General features: G+C 47.9%; 2 protein-coding genes across 13 annotated transcripts; one reads left to right on the forward strand and one right to left on the reverse strand.

The window, feature by feature from the left end:
* The first annotated feature begins 643 nt into the window (after positions 1-643).
* On the forward strand, positions 644-15,294 carry PHC1 (polyhomeotic homolog 1). 12 transcript variants are annotated; one of them, XM_058800500.1, is made up of 16 exons: positions 644-799; positions 1,404-1,514; positions 2,697-2,774; positions 3,519-3,668; positions 4,578-4,733; positions 6,265-6,763; positions 7,082-7,310; positions 7,399-7,427; positions 7,688-7,839; positions 9,465-9,612; positions 9,705-9,913; positions 10,495-10,609; positions 11,225-11,333; positions 12,010-12,160; positions 12,687-12,918; positions 13,220-15,294. In XM_058800500.1, exons 1-16 carry the CDS (start codon positions 686-688, stop codon positions 13,372-13,374), a joined length of 2,637 nt encoding a protein of 878 aa, XP_058656483.1. In that variant the 5' UTR covers positions 644-685; the 3' UTR covers positions 13,375-15,294. The 12 variants fall into 12 exon arrangements, with proteins under 12 accessions (XP_058656483.1, XP_058656484.1, XP_058656485.1 ...); XM_058800501.1 differs by having other exon boundaries at positions 7,727-7,839; XM_058800502.1 differs by having other exon boundaries at positions 7,745-7,839.
* A 431-nt stretch (positions 15,295-15,725) lies between these two features.
* On the reverse strand, positions 15,726-21,313 carry M6PR (mannose-6-phosphate receptor, cation dependent). The gene is made up of 7 exons (XM_058800506.1): positions 21,148-21,313; positions 19,566-19,736; positions 19,226-19,398; positions 19,026-19,135; positions 18,705-18,835; positions 18,022-18,148; positions 15,726-17,471 (listed from the first exon to the last, which is right to left on the reverse strand). The coding sequence occupies exons 1-7, from the start codon at positions 21,210-21,212 to the stop codon at positions 17,349-17,351; spliced, it is 900 nt and encodes a 299-aa protein (XP_058656489.1). The 5' UTR covers positions 21,213-21,313; the 3' UTR covers positions 15,726-17,348.
* Positions 21,314-22,659: the final 1,346 nt, after the last annotated feature.

Here is a 22,659-nt window from a genome sequence, read left to right on the forward strand (position 1 = left end):
TAATCCACTCTGCTTCTGACTGTGTTCCTCCTGAAAGGAACTTGCCACCACAGATACCAGATTCTAATCTAATATTCAAGTTAAGATGTGTTGGGAGCAACAAGTAGCTGGAAAGTTCATGTGATCAGAAGAAGAAAGAGTCGAGGGCTGGGGGCTAAACTGGGAGAAAGAGGGACTCAGTTGGTATCAGTAGGGCATTGGAGCTGAGGGACTGGAGGAAGAGAGGATCAGAAATTGCCAAAGTGCATTGCAGGACTGGAAGCACAGTGCAGTTTGCCTCGGTTTGCTAGTCTCTACTGACAGGAGAGGCGGTCAGGTCTGTAACCAGAATTGTTTTAATGAGCTGCAGCTGCTTCATTCCAGTACCTTTTTAAGAGTTCAGGATACTGTAGCTTGCAACTATAGCATGGCAATAAAAGTATGAAAATATGCACATTATGTTTCTGGTGGTAATAAAAGATTTAAACTGTGAGTAAGATTTCTGGGTGATTTTAGAATCCCAGCTTCCCTGGTCCCTAACATGTAGCTAGGATGAGCATGGAGACTGGTATTGAGATATTCTGTACAAAAGCTGTGTAATGTAATGAAATACAGTTTGGTTCTTTCTGCAGCCTGACTTAGTTTCCAGTTCTTTCAATGTAGATCTGGAGTCCATCTCAGCCTGAGCTCCTGGGATCCTGTCGCCATGGAGACCGAAAGTGAGCAGAACTCCAACTCCACCAGCGGGAGCTCCAGTTCTGGAGGAAGCACCCGGCCTCAGATCTCACAGATGTCTCTCTATGAGCGGCAGGCAGTACAGGTGAGACATCCCAGGCTGTGCTCTGGGATGGCACTGCATCACTGGAAGGTGGTGGTGAGCCCTTTCGTGTTCCTCTGCATTATTGTGTGTCAAGGTGGGACTGTGCTTAGAGGACTGTCATCTTTTCAGATTTAGAAATTCTTATACTAGACGTAATGTTTAGTTCTTGTAGCCTGAGGCTTCTTGTTTTATAGGTTACTCCTTTGGTGTCCAGCCTCCTGGATTTAATCTGTATTGTGATTCAATAGATAGGTTTTAGCCTGCTGTTCTAGAGCAAATCAGTTTGCCATCCCAGTTTCTCTATGCTCTCCATACACAAACTGCGCAGGAACATTTGTCTGCCAGTGTGAGCATGCACATCCCCAGATTCCTAAAGTTTATTAAAGTCTTGCAAAGTGTGATTCCCATTGTCCTGGAATACACCTGTGATTCAGTGTGTCACCAAATCTGTAAGTGTACTATGGATTTGGATGTGCTGATCTGCTGCCTGCTTTTTCTTGTGGTCTAGGGATGTTCTCATGGCTGGCTTACTTTGTCATTGCTCTCTTCAATCACATTTCAATGGCATGCACTTTTTGACAATTGTGTTTTCTTCTTTATCTAGGCTCTGCAGGCACTCCAGAGACAGCCCAATGCAGCCCAGTACTTCCATCAGTTTATGCTCCAGCAGCAGTTTAACAGTGCCCAACTTCACAGCCTGGCTGCTGTCCAGCAGGTGAGTTGCCAAGAGGCAGAAGGAGAGGAGTTGGATCATTCTCTGGGGAAGATCCAGAGGTTCTGTTTTTATACAGTGCCTTGTGCACCGAGTCATCCTGATCCCTGATAAGACAATGAGTCCCTAAACACATTGTTTAGAGTTAATACAAACAGCCAGTCAACTGGAAGCCTGAAGCAAAGATTAATTTATTTTTTTGGCTACAGAGCAAGGGAAGATAAAATTTGACATCACCATCAAGGAACTTGCACTTCAGAGGCCTATTACTACCCCCTGCACCTTCTTTAACTAAAAGATGGGTGGTGAAATCAACAGTGGATGCAGTAGTGCTTAAAAAGCGTATTAAAGGGATCAGTGGGTAGTTGCTTCTCTGAGAATAAACATTTGTGTTTGCATGAGGTAAGGCAGCATTCTCTGAAATTTCTGTCTTGAAACTTAGTAGTCATGTTTTCTTTACCAGCAGGAGGGTAAGCCAGTCCAGCCAGGAGGCTGTCACTAATTGAGACATACACAGATCAATATAAATCAATATATTTTATGATACATAAATGTTGAGTGTTTTTTTTTTCCTTTATCACCTTTGCTCACCTACTAGACTTAATCATCAGCTCAAAATGGATTATGTGTGACATGAATATATTCTTTTTGTGTAACAATACCTCAGTAGCTGTACTCCTTGGCAGTTAGTCCAGTATGTCATTGTTCTCAAAATCCCTGACTGCAGTCTTATAGTATAGAAGAAATAGAATCTTCTCATCAGTTTTGCACAAATCTTAGTTACAAAACTAACTAAACTCATGCAGGGGAATTCCCCTGGCATCAGAGAGGGGGAAATAAGTCTATCAATATTTATATTCTTCCACAAACCATATGCTCTCTAATCTGAATTTTGTTACTTGGAGTGCTATCATTGCTTTGCTACTAAACTGCCTAATTAGCCCAACAAATTGCTAATATTGCAGGGAATGTCTGGGTGCTAACAGTGGATTTCAGCATCGGGGTGAGGGTTGCAGAGAGTACTATGACAGGCTGGGCAAGAGTAGTGCATGTACCCATGGGTGGAAGGACTGGAGGTCATGCACTCTGAGGGTAAAGGGACTGGGTGTTCTGATAGAGCCTAATAATTGGGCTGGATTGAAAGGTTTGTTCAGGCACTCATTTCTCTGCCAATCTCTCCTGCAGGCTACAATTGCAGCCAGTAGACAGGCCAGCTCCCCCAACACTAGCACCTCGCAACAGACCACCACCACCCAGGCTTCTGTAAGTAAAACTACTCCCTCACACACATATCAGAGCCTCCCTCCCCCTCCCCACCTTGTTCTGTCTCCTCCTTGTCTTTTAGGAGGCACACAACTTCTAAGAACCCTGGGAATCAACAGGATGCAGACAGCTTTGAGGATTTGGGGTGCTGTTGTTATTGGTGGGGCTTGAGGATACCAGATGAGGTTTTTAGGTGGGAGAGGCCTCTTAGCTGTAAAGGTAGACATAGATCTCTGTTTGCTGAGGCTTTGGGGATACATTGTCATGGATTAGAAAAGGCTCAGGAATTGTAAGAAGGAGGAGTTGTGAGCAGGTTTTGTCTTAGGCAGAGCAGTAGTTTGTTGAATGAGAGGATGTCTAGTTTTGCAGTGAGTGTTGAGGAGCTTGGATTTGCTCAGAGAGTAGATGAGTTGGTAGAGAAGGTTTTGTGGGTTTTTTACCTTTACTTGGGAGGCTGGAGAAAATGATGTATTTTTTTGGATCTCTTATTGCAGTTGCATGCTAACAGTGATTCTCAAGCTCAGCATACAAATGAGGTCAGTATCCAGGGCTCTGGCTAATATAGATTGTGTAGCCTGTAGGACAAGCCCTCTAAGACAAGAACTTTCTTCTTCTTGGTCCCCTGTAGGATGCAGGAAAAAACTGTAAAATGTCCATTCTGACTGTACCCCACTAAGCATATTTGTACTTATTTCTTGGCCTCCATCTCTTCATATGTGATTTGAAGCTTTTTTCTCTTCTAAGATCAACCTTGCCACCACGTCAGCTGCTCAGCTGATCAGTCGGTCGCAGAGCGTGAGCTCCCCGAGTGCCACCACGCTGACGCAGTCTGTGCTCCTTGGGAACACCACCTCACCTCCTCTCAACCAGTCACAGGCACAGATGTACCTGCGGGTAAGAGATGGGCAGCACGTGTGTCCTGACTGAGCCCCACTTAGCAGCCTCTGCAGAGTTTCACTGCTTGGGATTACCAGCACCTACAGACTAACCTTGCTTTAAGGCTGTTGCAGTATATTTTAAAATTGCATGGGGAAGGTCTCATCCCTGAAACCACAAGCTTGATTCTGGGCTCAGCCTTTGAGATAGATGAGCTGTGTATTGTGTGGCTCAGGTGAGAATATTAACAACTCTGTGTGCCTCTGCTCTGCAGATGTTAAAGGTTCCATAGCACTTCTCACTAGAGTGTAAATGTGAAATACATGTCCTAGACTTGAATGTAGCTCACAGAAATAAAGCTACTCTTCTGGTTCAATGCTGGAACAGATACACGGTAAATTACTCTTCTACTGCTTGCTGAGCTCAGGGATGTAAGTCAGAATTCAAGTAAGCCTAGACAAATAAATCAATGTGAACAAATGTCATCCTTTTAATTGCTTTGAAGTGCAGCTAGGTGGAAAGCATTAGGCTTGACTGTGGAGTCCAGTCTGGGGTTTCGGTACCTATTTTCTGTTTTCCAGTTGACTTCAGATACAGATTGTAATCCCCTACTTTTCAAGCAGCACTAATCTTGGATGTATGTTTTTTATCACTGTTGTTCAACCAGTTCTAGATAACACAGCCTTGGGCAGTCTGTGGGAGTTAGCCCAGGCCTATGTTAGATAGAGGAGTGCTTGTTTCCATAAGGAAACTGTTCCCAGTTTCTTGCTTCGGAGCAGTATTACAGTGCAGGGAGGGCTGGTGGTTTTGCAATGAGTGACATTGCAGCCTAGTGTTCCTTGATGATCTGTTTGCTTGTGGTTTTTTTGTCTTCCTTTCTCTCTTCTACCTCTGTTCCTTGCACTGCACACCACCTGATGCCAACAGCCGCAGCTGGGGAACCTGTTGCAGGTGAACCGGACCTTGGGCCGCAATGTGCCTCTCGCCTCCCAGCTCATCCTGATGCCCAATGGGGCTGTGGCTGCTGTCCAGCAGGAGGTACCACCCACTCAGTCTCCTGGGGTGCATGCAGACACAGACCAGGTCAGTGACCGTCCTCCCTTTCCCCTGCTTCTGCCACACCACACTCTGCTCTTTGTCTCAAGCTGTCCCTGTATAGCACATTAGAGCTATTTTATCCCCAGCCCTTGTCCCTCTGCAGGCAGGAGATTTTGCCACCATGTTTTCATGTTTGCTGTCTGCCTCCAGAGATGAAATTAATTTCTGCTTAAAATTTCTGAGGTGAGCACAGGCTGGATCAATCCCATCTTCACAGTTTCTTGGCTGTGATTGTGTGAAAAGAACTCTTGAGTTCTATGTACAGTTTTCAGTCACACTATAATTAAGAGTCTTTGCCAGAGGTAGTATTCCTTCATCCAGTTGGTTCATTGTTGTAAAGATGCCAAAGAGTTGTCTGAAGCAATTTTTTTAAAGAAAAGTCAGCTGTGATCTAATTTTGGAGATAACATGGCATTTGGAGCAGAAGTAAATACAGAGGATGGCAGCACCAAAATGCAGAGTGAAATTGGAAAGGGTGTGGGCCACTATTGGAAAATAGCTCCCAATATTACCAGTTAGATTGTGCCTTGTCCAGTCTGACCCTCGCTGCTGGGCCAAAGGCAGCAACTGCGGTGTATCACCCCAGAGATACCTTGGCTTGCTGGTGGTTGCAGCTGGGCACTGAACAAGTCCAGGCTTGTTAGGAACCCCGTTTACCTCAGGAGGAATAGCTTCAGGCGATGGTGAAGAGAAAAAGGATGGATTCTGCTGGAGGGTTTAATGTCCAGAGGTTTATTCCATGGTTACAGAGGTCTGAACGTGAGCAACTGCTCCAACAGAATCGCCGGCCGCATGGTCTGATGACCTTTTTAAGCTCAGGGACAGGGGGAGGGGAGGTACAGGTGAGCCACCAACCAGGTGAGAGGGGCAGGGTCTCAGGGGAAGATGACACCCAGAAAGGCGAATGACCTCTGGGCATAGGGGCATCCTTTGAACTTGACCAACCACACCACGCCTTGCTGGAATGATAAGCCTGATTGACAGGACTCACTCAGCATGGGGGCAAGGGGGAAGGGAGAGAGGTATAGGCACACCTGGGGGGATGACCTGGAAGGCCAAAATGGGACATTACAGCACACCACAACAGGCCACGAGTAGATCCGTGGGCCTGCGGCAGGCAGGTGGCACAAAAATTGAAAATGAATGACTGGTCTTTAAAGGGGTAACTCAGTGCTTCTAGAGCTGTGCTGAACTACCCATGCCAGGGTGTGGCAGGCAGGTCTGAAGTCTGTCCCATGCCCTGGAGAAAGACTGTGTCCCCAGATCCTGTTCACTAAGTGCCACGAGATCTGTTACTTCCATCAGAGATTGGGCAGGAGAGAGTTCAGCATAATGTGCTTCCTGGGGAGGGCCGTGCTGAGCTCTGCCCTGCAGTGTTAGCAGCTCCTCACACGAGACCCGAGGCACCAACTCAGCCTGCATCCCCGCAGAGTGCGTTGCTTTGTGTGCTCTGTCACACTCCCGGCAAGCACCGTGTATAAAGCACATGGGTTCTGTTTGGTGTGTGTGTCTCTAGGTGCAGAACTTGGCTGTGAGGAGCCAGCAGACCTCTGCCACTAACGCCCAGCTCCAAGGCTCTGCTCAGAAGACGGCCCTGCCAGGCAGCTCCCAGGCTTCGGGCTTACCGCAGGCCGCCAGCACGGGCCAGAGCATGGCCGTGGCCCAGGCCTCCTCCAGCGGGGCAGGCCAGTCCCTCAACCTGAGCCAGGCTGCAGCGGGCAGCAATGGTGTCTCCGGGGGTGTGGTGGCCACCGGTGGGAGCCAGCCCTCCATGGCACTGAGCCAGAGCTCCTCAGCGGGTGCCGCTGGCAGTTGCCAGAGGAAGGGCACCGGGGTGGTTCAGCCACTGCCTGTGGCGGCTGCCCAGGCCGTGACTGTCAGCCAGGGCAGCCAGACAGAGACGGAGAATGCAGCTGCAAAGAAGGGTGACACAGACACTGGTGGACAGCAAACAGTGGGCATGAACCTCACCAGGACAGCTACACCAGCACCCAGCCAGACGCTGATCAGCTCAGGTAAAAAACTCAGCTGTTTCTTTCTCTTCAAAATGATTGGGCCTTCACAAGAAGGATATTTGGAAGCCTGGTAGTAAAAGGTTTTCCAGCATGTTTCCCAGCTTTGGTCCTGCCAGAGACTTGTCTCAAGGGGTTATCCCCTTCTATTAGCACAAGAAGTCGATTTAATCCGTCATGTCCTCTGCAAGTAAGCTGTCAGTTATTTTGGAGTTTAATGTCTCAAAGCAGTGCAGTGGCTGCCTTATTTTTGTTGTTGTTGTTCCCAGCTGCACTGTTGCTAACTTCTGTGCTCTGTTTTTTCTTACTGTTTTTGTATAGCCACATATACGCAGATCCAGCCACACTCGCTGATCCAGCAGCAGCAGCAGATCCATCTGCAGAAGCAGGTGGTGATCCAGCAGCAGATAGCCATTCACCAGCAGCAGTTCCAGCACCGCCAGTCCCAGCTCCTCCACACAGCCACCCATCTCCAACTGGCTCAACAGCAGCAACAGCAGCAAGCAGCATCTCTGACCCAGCAGCAGCAGCAAGCTCAGCCTCCACAGCAGCAGGCTCCCCCTCAAACCCAGCAGCAGGCACAGACCCTTGTGGTGCAGCCTATGTTGCAGTCCCAGCCACCGCATTTACAGCTCCAGCAGGACAGTCCGTGCCAGCCAGCCACCAAGTCACCTGTTCCTATCCAATCAAAATCTCTGGTCACCCCCATCAAACCCCCTCAGCTTGGGCCTGCCAAAATGTCAGCAGCACAGCAGCCTCCTCCACACATCCCGGTGCAGGTGGTGGGCACTCGGCAGCAGGGCTCAGGCCAAGCCCAAGCACTGGGCTTGGCTCAGATTACTGCAGCGGTGCCGACTTCCCGGGGAATGCCAGCTGTAGTCCAGCCTGTTTCCCAAATCCATGCTGCTTCCCCATCATCATCTTCAGCTCCAGCATCCTCACAGGAAGCTCCCCCTCTCACCACAGGGGTGAATTTGGCACAAGTTCAAGGCACGGCCCACATGGTGAAGAGCCCAGCTTCCTCTCCAGTTGTGGCTCAGATGCCAGCAGCATTCTACATGCAGTCTGTCCAGTTGCCAGTAAGTGATACCATTGAGAAGGAGAATAGCATATGGATTCTCTTTGTTCATTCCTAGGACACCAATCGCAGTCCAGGCCCAGGTCAGTGGGATGGGATGGGTAAGGGGTTTGGGGAAAGGGATGTGGAGACTTTTTTACCTCAAAAACATTAATTCCAATCCTACCCCTGGGGTTACTGACTACAAGCATTTCTCTTCCACATTATCATTCAAAGGCTTGCATGAAGTTAATAAATGAGACTCAGAGCCTGCCCCAGATGGGGTGGGTATCCACATCGCATACTGAGTATCCCATTTAACAATGGGGTTTGGTTCACTTTGGCTGGCTGCTGGATGGCCATCAAGTTGCTGCTCCATCACTCTCCACAACACAACAGGAGGAGAAAAATACAGTGAAAAACTTGTGGGTTGAGATAAGGATGTGGAGATCACTTGCCAGTGATCATCATAGGCAAAACAAACTCAGTTTATGGAAATTATTTATTTTACTGCCAGTTTAGTGTAGGATAATTGGAAGTAAGAGCAAATGCAAAAAACCCCTCCCTCCTTCTCCACAGGCTCAGCTTCATTCCTGACTCTTCTACCTCCTCCACCTGAAAGGAGGAGGACGAGAAATGGGATCTGTGGTCAGCTTATAAGGTTTTCTCTCTCCCTCATGCTTTTCCCTTGCTTTAGCATGGGGGAATCCCTCCCATGGGATACAGTCTTTCACAAAGGATATAGTCCTTCATAAAGTCCTTCTCCAGTGCGGGTCTTTCCCAGAGGCTGCAGTTTTTCATTAACTGCTCCAATGTGGATATTTCTGGGTTACAGATCTCTTGGTGTCTGGTACCATCCACTGACTATGCCTCAGAGGATCCCCTAGCAACAGGCTATGCAGAGGAAAACTCAAATTCCATAGGCCTTATCCATGTTGTTGTGAATTGTCCAGCTAGGGCCTACCTAAATCCCTGAGACAACAGCACTTCGCCAGCTTAGATCATGGAATCATAAGTAATTGGAATTAAAAAGAACCCTCAAGATCACATAATTCTAACACCCCTGCCTTGGGCAGGGACACCTTTCAGTGGACCAGGTTGCTCCATCCAACCTTGCCTTGAACACCTTTTTAGCCAGTTGCTGAGACTCCTTCTAAACTCTGTCTGCTTCTTCAGGAAGGTGTCACAGGATTTGTCTTGATTTTTAGAGCAGGGGGTCAGTTCTGCTCCTGGTGAATGCGTGTCCCCTGCTCTTTCAACTCTTCATTTAAACTGATCTGATTTATCCAAAAAATCTGTTTGGAAACTGCTGGGTGAATGCCATTCCATTTCTTCCTGCAGTAATCCTTTGAGGTTCACACAGTGTCTTGGTTTTTGCCAGTGTACCAACATGACTTGGGACATCAGATCCTAGTCTGTGGCAGTGAGTCTCCTTAAGCTTTGTTCCTTGTTAGGCAAATGCTCCCAAGTAGAGGTATGTACTGTGGGAGCTAGAGGCATCTCGAGAAGAAACCAGGCTGGAAATCAAGTATGATGGAGCAGGATGCTTTGTTGTTTTTTCTTTTGTTTTTTTTTTTTTTTTAATCTGGCTTGTTCTTTGCTTTGGAGCTTTTCTATCTGCTTACGTGTTCCCCTGTATTCATGCAGGGCAAATCTCAGACCTTGGCAGTAAAGCGCAAGGCAGAGTCAGAGGAAGAGAAGGAGGAGCCAGCCAGTGTCACCACACTCGTGCCTGCCAGGTCCTCTCCTGTAACAGACAACCCCAAAAACATGGAGGAGAAGAGTGGCCTTGGAGGTGAGGCATAAAGGAGAGCTCTGCTTGTCTGTGCTAATGACCTGAAGTAGGTAGAGCAAAGTTAGCTCATGCCTGTGCTGTTAACTTTCCAGATAATTCTGATCCTGCTGCCACTGCAACCCCAAATGCCACATCAAGTGAAGGAGTCTCAGCCACTCCCTCCTCTGCTTCCACCCCAAACCTGGCATTGGTGTCACGTCAGATGGGAGACTCCAAACCTCCTCAAGCCATCGTCAAGCCCCAGATCCTCACACACATCATTGAAGGCTTTGTCATCCAGGAGGGAGCAGAGCCCTTTCCAGTAGGGATTTTTTTGTTGTGGGGGAAGGAGGTGTAGCACTTTCTTGGGAGGGTGGTGGGCTTCCATCTTTGCACAGGAGTATCTTTTCCCATTCAGCATTTTTAGCCTGAGACACAGACAGTAAAGAGGAAGGGAAGGGAAGGCAGTGTAGTGAATGAAGCAAGACATTTAGAGGTGTTATTAAAGAGAAGGGGTTTGAAGGAGTAAAACAAGTGTTGCAGCAACTCTTACTCCAGTTGTCACCAAAGCAATAATTAGTGCAGCAATTGTAAGGAGGCTCTCCTCTCTGTGAGGGAGAGATGCATTTTGAATAGGCAGCAAGTGAAGTTGAAGTAAAGAGGGGGAAATGGAGTTACGTGGAATTGGACATTATTCAAGGCAGATAGTGCTTGGGGACCTTGAAATGAACAACCAAGCCTGTGAGTCAGGAAGCAGTAATGACTTTTTTTCAGCATCTCTCCTTCCGTGTTAGGCAGAGAGATTCTTCTGAGTTGAATTTTGAACTGCACATATCTTGGCAGAGGGTGATGGACACAGGGAATCCTTTATTGGTGGGTCCAACTCATTCTTTCCCTATCCAGGTGGGTTGTTCTCAGCTGCTGAAAGACTCTGAGAAACCATTGCAGGGAGAGGCTCCTTCTGGTCAGAATGAAAACCTGTCCAGCAATTCTCTGGGAGAGGATAGTGCTTCCATGGGTGAGTTTCAAGACCAGGAGGACTAGCTAGTGTGTTACAGAAAGTTTCTGCTCTGTATTACTAACTTAATCTATTATGGACTTGTATGTCTTCCTGCCAGCTCCTTAGAGACTTGACCTATGGAACTAGGATCTTGCTTTTTTTGAGTGCCAGAAGACTGACAATGGTTTTTTTGGTTTTTTTATTTTTTATTTTTTGTGAATATGATCTACACATCCTGTGTCAGTAGTAAGCAGGAGATTCTGAACTGTATGTGTCTTTGATGACTGTAAGCTGTGAAGGATGTGTGGACAGGGCAGAGTGATGGGGATTTCCTCCACAGCCTTGTAGGATGTGAGGAATATGCTATTTTTTGTTTGTTTCATTAAGTGGTACTGACCAGGAGAAAAAAACTGCTCTGTTCCATATCCATAACCCTAACCCTAATCCTAATTAGTGGAGCTTGTGCTTCTCTTTTCCCAGTTGCTTCCCAAGCTAACTACTTACTGGATTCAGTAGAAAATAGTGCTTGGCATCTGTCTGCTCAGAAGAAGAGCAGTGGAATTGGGAATCATTGAGTGTGTGATATGCTTCAGTTCAGATCACCAACTGGTGTGTTACTCTGTATCTCACTAGAGCTTGACAAGAAGGCAAACTTGTTGAAGTGTGAATATTGTGGGAAGTATGCCCCAGCAAGCCAGTTCCGTGGCTCCAAGAGGTTTTGTTCCATGACCTGTGCTAAAAGGTAATAACAGCAAGATGTAATATTCCCTATCTGTGACTATATGTTTGCTGGAACTGGGCATGTGTCCCCTTCTCCAAGTAGTGTACCACCTTTCAGTACATCTGATCCTCCTCTTGTGGCACGTACTGGCCACAGAGATCCTTTACCACTCTAAATGATTTGTAAATGCTTCTGGGTCTGGAGAGGTGGATGTGATGCTGGGTATAAACAGGATTTCGAGCTTGCTCAGAAAATAAACTGTGAAGGGGGAAATTCTGGGGCTGTAAAGAACCTCTCTTCAGAGGAATGTACATTTGACTCACTACATAAATGCATACTGGTAGCTGTCTCATGCATTGCTACTAGACAAAGACACAAGGGAGCTTTGAGGAAAAAAACGTGGAAAAGTTAGACTAGTCATGGCTGCCTCCTCTTGATAGCAGAGTGCTTGTTATGGGTCTTTTTTCCCTTAGGGGAATTACTTAATTGACCCTTCAGATGTTAGATCAAGACTTTGGTGTCCAAATATTGCTTGTGTCAGAAGTCTGGACTGGTTCTTTCCAAGAGGAAGTCTTAGAAGGAGGAGGAACAGAACTTGATGGTAAAGAGGAGTCTTATCCCCATCTAGAGCAAGGAGAAGTAGTTGGTTTAGATAGTTGCTGCTTTCTAACTGCTGTTCTGCTTCTGCTTACTTGAGGTACAATGTCAGCTGCAGCCATCAGTTCCGGCTGCAGAGAAAGAAGATGAAGGAATTCCAGGAAGCCAACTATGCCCGTGTGCGCCGACGGGGACCACGGCGCAGCAGCTCTGAAATCGCTCGAACCAAGATCCAGGGCAAGCGCCACAGGGTAAGGACACACACCTGTCACGGCAGGTCTGTGTAGGGCTTGTCCCTTCTGGCTGTACCACTTTGTCACAGTGGATGCTGTCATGTAGGATGTGCCGTGGGCATGCTGACACACTTGTTACACAAGGCACAGGGAGCTGTTCCAATCCCTCACGGACTGCAGGAAGCGTATTCACGTTTGTACTTGTTCTGTGCACTCTGTGTTCGCTCCTGTGTGCATCTTGAAGGTCTCAGTGAGTAAGACCTGCTGACAGCCTTGGCAGAAAACAATCTACTTTTCCCATTTGATTAGCAGTCTTTCACATGAATGACTTGAATTGGGCTATAGATGAATGGAATGAGCCTCAGTTCTGATGTGAGGAAGAGAGGGAGCTCTTGTGTCAGCTGCCTCTGTACCAACTGCCTGGGACAGTTGTTCCAGACTGTTGGGACAAAGTCTGCTGCTCCCAATGTCTTGTTTTGCAGCTTGTAATTGTGAATTTCTTACAAAACCCCTTTTATTTTCTTTCTTTCCTATGGGCTTGTAGGGCCAGGAAGACTCGAGTCGAGGCTCTGATAATTCCAGCTATGATGAAGCTTTGTCCCCTACATCTCCAGGACCCCTGTCAGTAAGGGCCAGTCATGGAGAGAGGGACCTGGCAAACTCTAATATGGCCCCCCCCACCCCAGATCTACATGGCATCAACCCAGTCTTCCTGTCAAGCAACCCTAGTCGTTGGAGTGTGGAGGAAGTGTACGAGTTCATTGCATCATTGCAAGGTGAAGTTAAGATCCTCTCCTGCATCTTGTGATCCAGTAGCATGGGGAGTTGGGCTCAGTGGTGCCTACTGCTTTTGGACATGTTTCTGAATTTGAGTAGATCATAGAGATGGATTCTCAACATTTATTTCTCAAGTAGCCTGTGTGCTCAAGGAGAGTGTGGACTAGAGTGTGGAAAGGGGTTGGTTAGAGTCTTGGCTTGCTTTTCTGTACCTGCCAGAGATGCAGGAGGAATGAGGAGAGTGCCCAATGCACATGTGTTTCTTATTGTTTTTTTTTTTTTTGTTGTTTGCTTCCACAGGGTGCCAAGAAATTGCCGAGGAATTTCGGTCACAGGAAATTGATGGTCAGGCCCTGTTGCTTCTGAAGGAGGAACATCTCATGAGTGCCATGAACATCAAGCTGGGACCAGCTCTCAAGATCTGTGCCAAGATCAATGTCCTCAAGGAGACCTAAGAACTCTGAAGCCAGAGTTCTCACTTTTGCTCTGACCCCAGGGCAGCTGCCAGTTTTGGAGCATCCTGCTGGGGTGGGGAAGAATGGGACAGTCAGTCCCCTGTGGTCTTGCATTCAAGAAGAATGAGAAGGAATTTAACTGATTGAAACTGCCATGCACATGCCCATCTCTTGGTCTCTTAATGGTGCTACAAGGTTAGGGAAAACTGCCACCTGGGGCCGTTAAACAACTCTCCTTCTTCCTGATTTTAAATATGCCTCCCCTGTATACACCACATAAAGATGTAAAGGGGATCTCTTTCTGTCCTGAAAGACTTGTGAAAGGGAACTCCCTTCAACCCTTTCTGCCACAGCAGGTCTGCTAGATCTTAGCTTTGAATATCATTGCCAGAACTCAAGGCATAGGAAGAGCTGGCCCCACACGGACAGTGGGAGCACCTGTGCTTGGGGCTTTTGTGAAGGGGAACTAACAAATTGCAAGTGACAGAGGTGACAAGAATTTGAGCAAAAGGGGCTGGTGCTTTTCCACTTTTAAAAATACCTAGGCTGCTCATGAACTGGGTTTAATAGCCATTCCAGCATGCATACCAAACTTGAAGGCCTGTGGCAATAGGAGCTGTCTTGTCTTCACTCTGCATGTCTACAGGAGACAGTAAAGCTAAAGTGTTATGGCAGCTATTCACTCCAGGTGCTCCTCTCAGAACCAGTCAGAGGATTTTTCCTGAGTACTTACGACAAATTGATGGGAAACTCAAAGGGGAGGGGATTGTTTTACATTAGGGAACCCTGCAGCACGAGGTTTGTCTTCCCATTGTGTTAGAGCATAATTTACAGATCCAAAGCAGTCTCCAGAAGCACCAAGGCTCTTCATGAAATGAGCTGGGGTTTTGTTTTGTGTGTTTTCTTACCAGTTTGTATTCTTTCCTTTTTGTGTCTGTCTTTGTTATCCTCAGGAGAGCTTACAGGACAAAATTTAGGCTGACAGGATTGTACTGCTTGCCTCAGGCTTTTTTGTTTTTTGTTTTTGTTGGGTTTTTTTTTTGTTGTAAAACAAGTATTTCTGTTACAAGAAACCAAACACACACCCTAAAAGAACTGAATACCAATCTTTTAATATGACTTCTCATTTCTGAAGGGTAGAATTCATGTTACAGGCTGATTTTCTCCTACTCAGCCCTTCCAGGTTTGCTTAGGGGTTCTTTGGTTGTTTAATTTTTTTAAGGACCAAATGTGGTATTCTGCAGTTTTGTAGCCAAATTGCCAGAGGTGAAAACCTGGGCAGAGTTATTCTCTTCCACAAGCACCTCTATTTCAAACAGGCAAAACACCTGAAGGAGTTACACAAACTGTGAAGACGTAAGTGCTCTCTAGAGCCAAATACCTGAGAGCAAGATGGTGTTATAAACCATGTATCTCAGCTTTTCTGTTTCTAGAAGTTTCACATGAATACCTGAGTGAAACATAAGACTGTTCTCTATGTTAAGCACCTACTGTTGCAGGAAAGCTGTAGTGGCATGGTAGAAAGCCTTATAGCATAGGTAGGAAAACATTAGAGATCTTTAAAATGGGCTGTTTATTGACCCGTTAGAAAAAGAGGAAGGAAAGTGCTTAGTAGTTGGATAAAATTTGGCAGCAGCTTCCTAGTCTTAACTGTGTTGCTGAATCTCACTTTTGTGACATCCTTTTTTATGTGAGAAGACTTCTGAGGCTTTGTGAATGCAAATAGGCCCAAAGGAAGCTGCCTGTGCTTGCTTGCACCCTGGCACCACAATTTGGTCTGATGTAATCTGGGGACAGGGGAGGGGGAGGTTAGAATCAGCAGTGAGCAGAGAAGGCTGCCCTTAAACCAGTTTATCCTTAGCAGGCTGGCTGTGGCAGGGTAGGCAGACAGGTAGCCTGTCACTGTTACCAGCTACTCCTGAGGACTGGATTTTATTTCAAATAGGAAGGTTTCACTTCTTCATTTCATGTTCAGTGTTCTTAATAAAAAAATGCTTGATCAGGCTTTGCAGGTCTGGCTGCTTTTTAACCCCAAGTGTTTGGAAAGTACAAACCTCATCACTAAGTTATTTCTGACTGCCATTTCTGCAGAAAAATACGGAGCATAATCCATCCATCCTGAGCCTCTAAAGTTCCAGTTTTGAAAGATGTGGATAGCCTTCCCTCTTAGGCCTGAGAGGACCTGGAGTGAAATAAGGTGGCAGCAAAAACAATGAACTAACCAAAACATGTTCACTACGGGCAAGGGTTCAGGCAGAAGGCACCCCACACTAAGGACCCTTGACTTTTGGGTGAGAAAAAAGGTGCTCTGGCACCAAAGCAAGCTCTTGCTACATCAGCACAACACTTCACCAGGTTTTTTTGGTCACTTTATTTTTGAAAGTTGTGTTTTGTACAAAAAAAAAATTACCTTAAGACACCACCATGAAAACAGTAACGGACTTACTGACTTCCTATTTTTCCCATATTATGAGAAAGATTGAGGCTGTAACAAAAGTCAAAGAAAGCAGGAATTGCTTGCCCACTCCAAACCCAGAAAGAAAGCAGAGCTACCCCTTTTCTCTCAGTGTCTTAAAAATACATAAACCTTGTCTGTACTCCACTGTTAACACAGTGGTGGCTTGCTTATTCAGTCTCTGCCCCCCAGACTGAGGGCAGTTGTCAGCCAGTCCACACAGTGGGGTAGAATGGGATTGCTCAGTCTAGCCTTTCAAATAAAAAGCAATTTAGAATCAAGGTGTGAAGTTCCTGAAGGTTCCCATTAAGTCTACAACTCAAGTGTACCTGCTTTTCACCAGGGCCCAAAGAGAGGGTCTTTCTCACTCCCAGCCAGTGGCAGTATGTTAAGTACCATCTGCACGGGGCAAGTGTCGTAAGACTGGCCTGCACCATGCTTAAGGGGACAGTGATTTATGAAAGCTGACCATGTAAGAGTCCCTTATGCAGTTCTCAGTGTGTTAGCCTTCTTAGCCAGGACTTCCATGGTTCCTTTGATATAAAAATAAATTCTGACGGCTTCATAGGAAAACCCTCTGCAAAACAAGGAACTTCTGGGGAGCATGAAATCACAATGCTGATAGTGACTGAGGTGTGTGGGCAGTCACCTCAGGAAGCCTGTGTCAGAACTCAAGTGGCAGCTACCTGTCTCATTTTGTCTTGATGTCATTTTCAGTTTCAGCAATGTTCCTTCTCCTTAGCAGCACATCTTTACCTTTTGCTTCTCACTGATTGAGAAGACTGAGTCAATACTTTGACTGAAGTAAATATTTTGACTCCATTTAACTCCTATGGTTTTTCAGCATTGTCCCTCTCCATTCTGAGAGTATGGCATGCATCCCTGCACAGCTGTTGAAGGAAACTGTTGAGAAGTTCACACCACTGCCATTAGGGAAACAAAAAATTGCAGAGGTGCCAATGCCTCTTCACCCCCAGAGTCTGGCATAGAGCACTCCGTGCCAGTTATGCTGCCAGAAATTGTATAACAGCACAGAAGCTAGAAAAGCTGAAAATGCATTCAGAGAAAAATAATTCCAGTGTCTTACAGACCCTGTAAATCCTAGGGAAAAAAAATAAAAAGACACAGAATATCCCTTTTACAGTGTCAGCTGTTTTAACCCATAGCCTTTTTCCCTTTCTGCACCCATCCATGCCCCTGTTTTTCCTCTTAGTGATTCATCTCCCATTCCTGCTCAGTGCTGAACACTCATATTGCTGTTTTCTGCTCAACTGCCAGCACTTCTCCCCTGGGCTCCGCTGCACTTTTAAAACCCAACCCAGCATTATATTTATAAGACATGCCATTAGGAACCAGTGCTGTTCACATCCAGAGGCATCCATGGGACCTGACACCGGAGACAGCGGAAGCAAACAGTGTAAAGAAAATCAGAAGTGAGAGAAGGAGAACTGGCTGGGAGGCACCTGGCTAAACAAGCACTGGGGAGATGGGGAGAAAAGATCTTGGTGTGGAAAGCCTATCACATGGGCAGCAAGTGGTCATCCCGTTCTTCTGACTCCTCTCCCAGCTGGTCATCCCCCACGCCACGGTACGCGGCTGGCGCGTTCCGAGGCTTGGATCGGCACACAAAGTCACAGCCATCCTACGAGCACAGGACACAGCACCAGCATCAGACTGTTTGCAATTGACTCAGCATCCACACCACACCAAAGCAGCTCCTGCCATTTCTCTTTCACTAAGGGATTATGCCTATCCTTAAGCTACCTGAAACATCTCCCCAAACCTTGGAATTAAAAACATCCTACTCAGTCTTAAAAGCTCAGGACAGTTATGCCGCAACATCAGGCCAAGGCAATTATGAAGAATAAATAGCACTGCCTACAATGACCAAGGAAGGATTTCACAGTCAGAAGTAAGCATTTCACAGTCCCCAGGTGAACATTTCTACCTGGAAAGTGTCAACTCCTGAGGAGCACATGTTCTAGTTTGTTAAGGAGCAGTTGCAGGAAAGAGGCAGGGAATTGGTCTCAGCACGGATTAAAAAATGGCATACTCAAGAAAAACGAAACAGACACCCTCTTCTCCTGCTTCAAAGTGCTCCACCTTGGTGGTAGGTCTACCCAAGCCACAGAGTCAATGCCTTTTTCTCCTAACATAGGCCAGGCTGAGAATACATAAGAATTTTTACTCACTGCCACCAAATTGCCCAGATCTTGCCAGAAGGCAAAGTGAGGAATCTGCTCCATGCCCTTTGCTCCCACAACGAGGCGCTGGTAGAGGAACCCACCAATAATGTAGACTGCAATCAGTGACACAAACCTAAAAGGCAGAATTAAAAAAAAAAAAAAAAAAAAGGAAAATAAAAGCTGAGGAAATCCTATAGAAAATCTCTTCTGAGCCAGCTACCTGCATCACATTATCATTGGAACAATGCTTGCACCACTCAAGAACAGAGCTGTAAACAGAAACCAGACCATAAAAGGTCCCCAAGTTATCAATCTGCTTGTATAAATCTTTTAGCAGCATTATGTGAAGTAGTGCCTCTAAGCACAAACACAGAAAATGAGTCAAGACTCCTGGTCTGAGTTTCCAGCTCTGGCAAAGAGCCATCACATAATTTTAGGAAGTCAAATCTCTCATGCTTCAGTGCACTTGTCTGTAAGCTATGAAGGAAAACGTTTAGTGGGAACAGACCAGCCAGCATCATGCCTTGAGCAAGAGCTTTTGTCCAAAAAGCTCAGAGGCATAGTTAACATCTAATGGTGGCTGTGGGAACGTACACTGCAGTAATTTAGTCTTACTATAGCATTTGCTACGTTTCTAAATAGCACTGGAGATTATTACTCAGGCACAAACAGCTCTTCAAATGACTCACGTGATCAGTAGAATGGAGCCAACACTGAGGTGGGAATTCTCAGCTGGACAAGCAACACTGCTGTCCATTTCAAAGAGGTAGAAACACTCCTGCTCCTTTTCCCGCTCTTCAGAAATAATGCTGAATGAACTCTGCAATTTGGGAAAAGAGAAGTCATGTGAAAACGTGCCCACGCACACTGAACTTTACCAGGAAACAGTTTTATCACTGTTGGTGCAGCTGCGCACCAGACACTGGAGGCCAGCTCACTGTCCCCTCTGCTCACAACCAGCCACTGGTCTGGCAGCCCCCTGATGCTCTCCCACCCCAGATGTCACTCACCGCTGTCACTCCCCGCTTGCAAGAAATCATTATCACAGCTCGCCTCTTCTCACCACTGCAGTGCCTGCCATATGAATCACCTCCTTTATAAATCAGCATGATCCAGTCACCTGCCAGGAGAGAAACAATACAGGCTGCAGATCCACATCAGGAGGCAAAAGGCAGCTACTGAGTAAGCCAAGTATTGAGTGGAACCGTACTTCCATTGAAGACCTGGGTCTCATTGATTCTTCCTATCACCGTGGTCTTTCCGCTGTGTCTATCTGTTTGCACCAGGCCACCAAAGTCATGTGAGGTGCTGTTAACCTCCCTGCACACCCTGAAATGGTAGATGTAGTTTTCTGTTTTGCCCTTATCCACAGTCACGTTAAACCTGCAGCAGGAAGACAGAAAAGACAGCCCATTGGATTACAAAGAACATGGAGCAGTGGGCACTTCAGAGCAGGAAGCCCACCAGAGTCGATTCTGCAGCCTGACCCAACCCTCCCTTCCTTGCTGCCCACTGTGCAGCCCCAAGGCCTGCAGGGTGTTTTGCTGTACCTCATGTGGCTCAGGGGCTCCAGTTTCTTCAGCAGGGCTCTCTCCATCTGTGACTCACTGCTCTCATCACCAACCACATCACAGCTCCTCTCTTCTGACTGCTCGGCCCCTGCTACAGCCAGGGCCACAAAGACCAGCAGCAAGGCAGAGGTATGGCAAGGTGGTGACATCCTGGACACATGCCACAGAGAACACAGGATTAACTTCAGAAAGGATTTGTTTCAGCCCCCTGCAAACTAACTTCAGGGTCATGGAGTCAATGATTAGCCACTTCCTCAGTTCTGACTGCAAAAAGGAGAAGTTGAAATCTAGAAACAACTCACAGTTCCCAGGAGACACTAAATCTGAATCTCCTGTGCAGCTAAAGACAATTCACTGGGCCGATTTGGGGCTCTCTTCTGAATTTGCCTTGAGACCACAAAAAGTTGTGCTGCTGAGCACGTTAATTAGCTGCCAGAGCAGAGTCCAGCAGACTGAATGCTGGAGTAGATTTCAGGCATAATCCACTGTTTGTTATGGCATTGCACTGAGAAGCCAGTCAGCAGAAAATTATTTATGAGGCCTCTAATCAATCATCTTCACAGCTCTCGTGTAAAGAGCTCACAGGGAAGAGCCACTGTGATTAGTCAGGCTCTGTTTGTTCAAGTGCCTTAATCTTTATAATGATCTTTTCAGTACTCTAACTGAAAATCTGAAATACATTAATAATGCTAAACTGCAACTTCACAGAGCAGTTTCTTCCTTCCCTTCCTTCCCAGCTTCCACCAGAAAAGGAGGAAAGCACGGCATTGTATGCAAGATCCAATCAACAAGGCAGTAATGAAGATAATAACAGTAATAATTAATAACAATAACAATAATAATAATAATCTATGAGATTTGGCTTTCAGGTTCATGCTAAAATCACAAATGAAACATTCAATGACGGCACCAGCCAAACAAAGCAGTGCAACAGATCTCCCTTTGCTTCTTGTGCCGCAGATTTTGGTAAAGCTCCAGTCGCTGGTGGAAGGCAGGCCCTCCATTAAAGAAGCACCTGGCTGCAGGCGGGCACAAAGCCTGTTTGAGAGAAGCAATGATTTCCCCAGAGCCCCCGGAGCCCACCGCCACAGCTCACGGCTGCTGAGCGGGGGCTCTGCTCGCCATGGGGCACCCAAAGAAGGCTAGGAACGCAGAAATCACGGAATGGGTAAGGCTGGAAGGAACCGAAGTGGGTCACTCGGTCCAACTTCCCTGCTCAAGCAGAGTCGTCCTGAAGCACATGTGCCCAGACGGTTCTTCAATATCTCCAGTGAGGGAGACTCCACAGCCTCCATGGGCAATCTGTTCCAGTGCGCGGTCACCGAAATGAGGAAGCCCGTGACACGAGGGCTCGTGACTGCTCTCTCCTCAGGCCAAGAGCAGGACCTGCCCTCAGCCCCGGGCACGGCTTCCCCCGGGAACGTGCTGCGCTGCGCTGGGAGCGGCCCGGCCGGGCTCCTCCAGCCGGGGGCCGCTGCCCAGACCCGCCCGGGACGGAGCGCGGCTTCGCCCCGCGGCCTCGCTGTGCCCGCTCCCCACGTCCTCAGCGCCGCACACCCACCTGCGGCCGCCCCGGGACCAGGCGCCGCCGCCCACAGGGAAGAGAGACCCTCTGCTCAGGCGCATCCCATGCTGGGCGGCCCGGGGACCACAGGCACAGGCAGCACCGGCCTCCTCCGCGTCCCGACCGGCTCCCTCGCCCGCTCCGCCAGCCGGAAGCCGGGAAGAGCGTGGCGGAACTGGAGCCCGGCGCCAATGGGAGCGCGGGAGCGGCCGGGATCGCCCGCCCAGGAGCGCGGCGGAGCGAATGAAGCGAGGCGGGAGAAAGGCGGGCAGGGCCGGGGGCGCAGCGGGGCACGCCCACTTCCTCTCCATCAGCCAATGGGCGGTGAACCTCAGCGCGGGGGCCCCGCCCCCGCCCGCCTTTCTGCCAATGAACGACGAGGGCGGGCAGAGAGGAGGGGCCCTCACGGCGCGGAGCGAGCCTCCCTTGCGATGCCGAGGCGGCGGGGAACAGCGGGGAGCAGTTCCCCGGGACGGGCACGGGGACGGGAATGGGGACGGGGACGGGCACGGGTACCGGGATCGGGATCGCCGGGCTCCAGGCTGCTCATCAACTCACCCAAGTGCTCTGTGACTGTCCCTCGCTGGCGTCGCGCTGTCCCCTCTCCTGTGCCCCGCGCAGGTTCGCAGCAGCCGCAGGCAGGCGGCCGCATCGGCAGGGGTGAAAGGCTTCTAGGCCTCGCCCTTTCCTCGCTCCCGCTGCCGCAGCAGTCCCTCTGTCGCTGGGCTTTGCCGTCCCCACCCAGCAGGTGCCTCCAGAGTGACTTGTGTTGCAGGAGCGAGGCGTCTCGACCGCTTCACAAAACTGCTTTGTGGCCTCGATCCTTCTGATTTTGTCCACGCTTTGTGTCTCTGGTGGATTCTCTCCATGTTTTGTTGTTATACTTTGGAATAAAGGTGCTTCCCCCAACTCCTGCAGATATTGCCACTGTAGAGGAATTCCAGGTCTAGCACACAAAGTTAGTGTAATGAGCATCTTGGGTGTCATTAATAAAGCTATAAACGGGAGATGCAAGACTGGCCTGTTCAAAGGACATCTCTCTCTTTATGATGTGTTCCCAGAGCACATCCACTTTCCAGGAGTCTGTTATTGGAAGGGACAGATGTTCTTTGCCAGAGTTCTGAGGCTCTTGCATCCTCTAGTTAAGAAAGAAATGCTGCAGTTAGTGAATGTACCAACATGCTGGAAAAGGTACCTGTCTAAGAGAAATTTGGAAGGGTCTCTCTCCGGTATGCTGCTTCAGCAGTGAAGAGCTAGGGAAGAAGTGCTGCTGACTCCTGGAAAACTGATCAGTTTAGTCCTGCTGTGACCCCATACTGACAGTATGGCACAGCTGCATTAGTCAGATTTATTTATTCACACTTACTTAATGACTGAGAGTTGCCTTCACACCTTCAACAGTGTGATCCCTCCCACTCCACTTCCCGTCCTACTGATATTAGAAGAAAAAAAAAGGCAAACCACATTAAAACAGAGGTCTTAATTCTTTCCCACCAGCTTTCACTTTTC

This window comes from Ammospiza caudacuta, chromosome 2, assembly GCF_027887145.1.
Source record: "Ammospiza caudacuta isolate bAmmCau1 chromosome 2, bAmmCau1.pri, whole genome shotgun sequence".
In the NCBI taxonomy this organism is placed as follows: Eukaryota; Metazoa; Chordata; class Aves; order Passeriformes; family Passerellidae; genus Ammospiza; species Ammospiza caudacuta.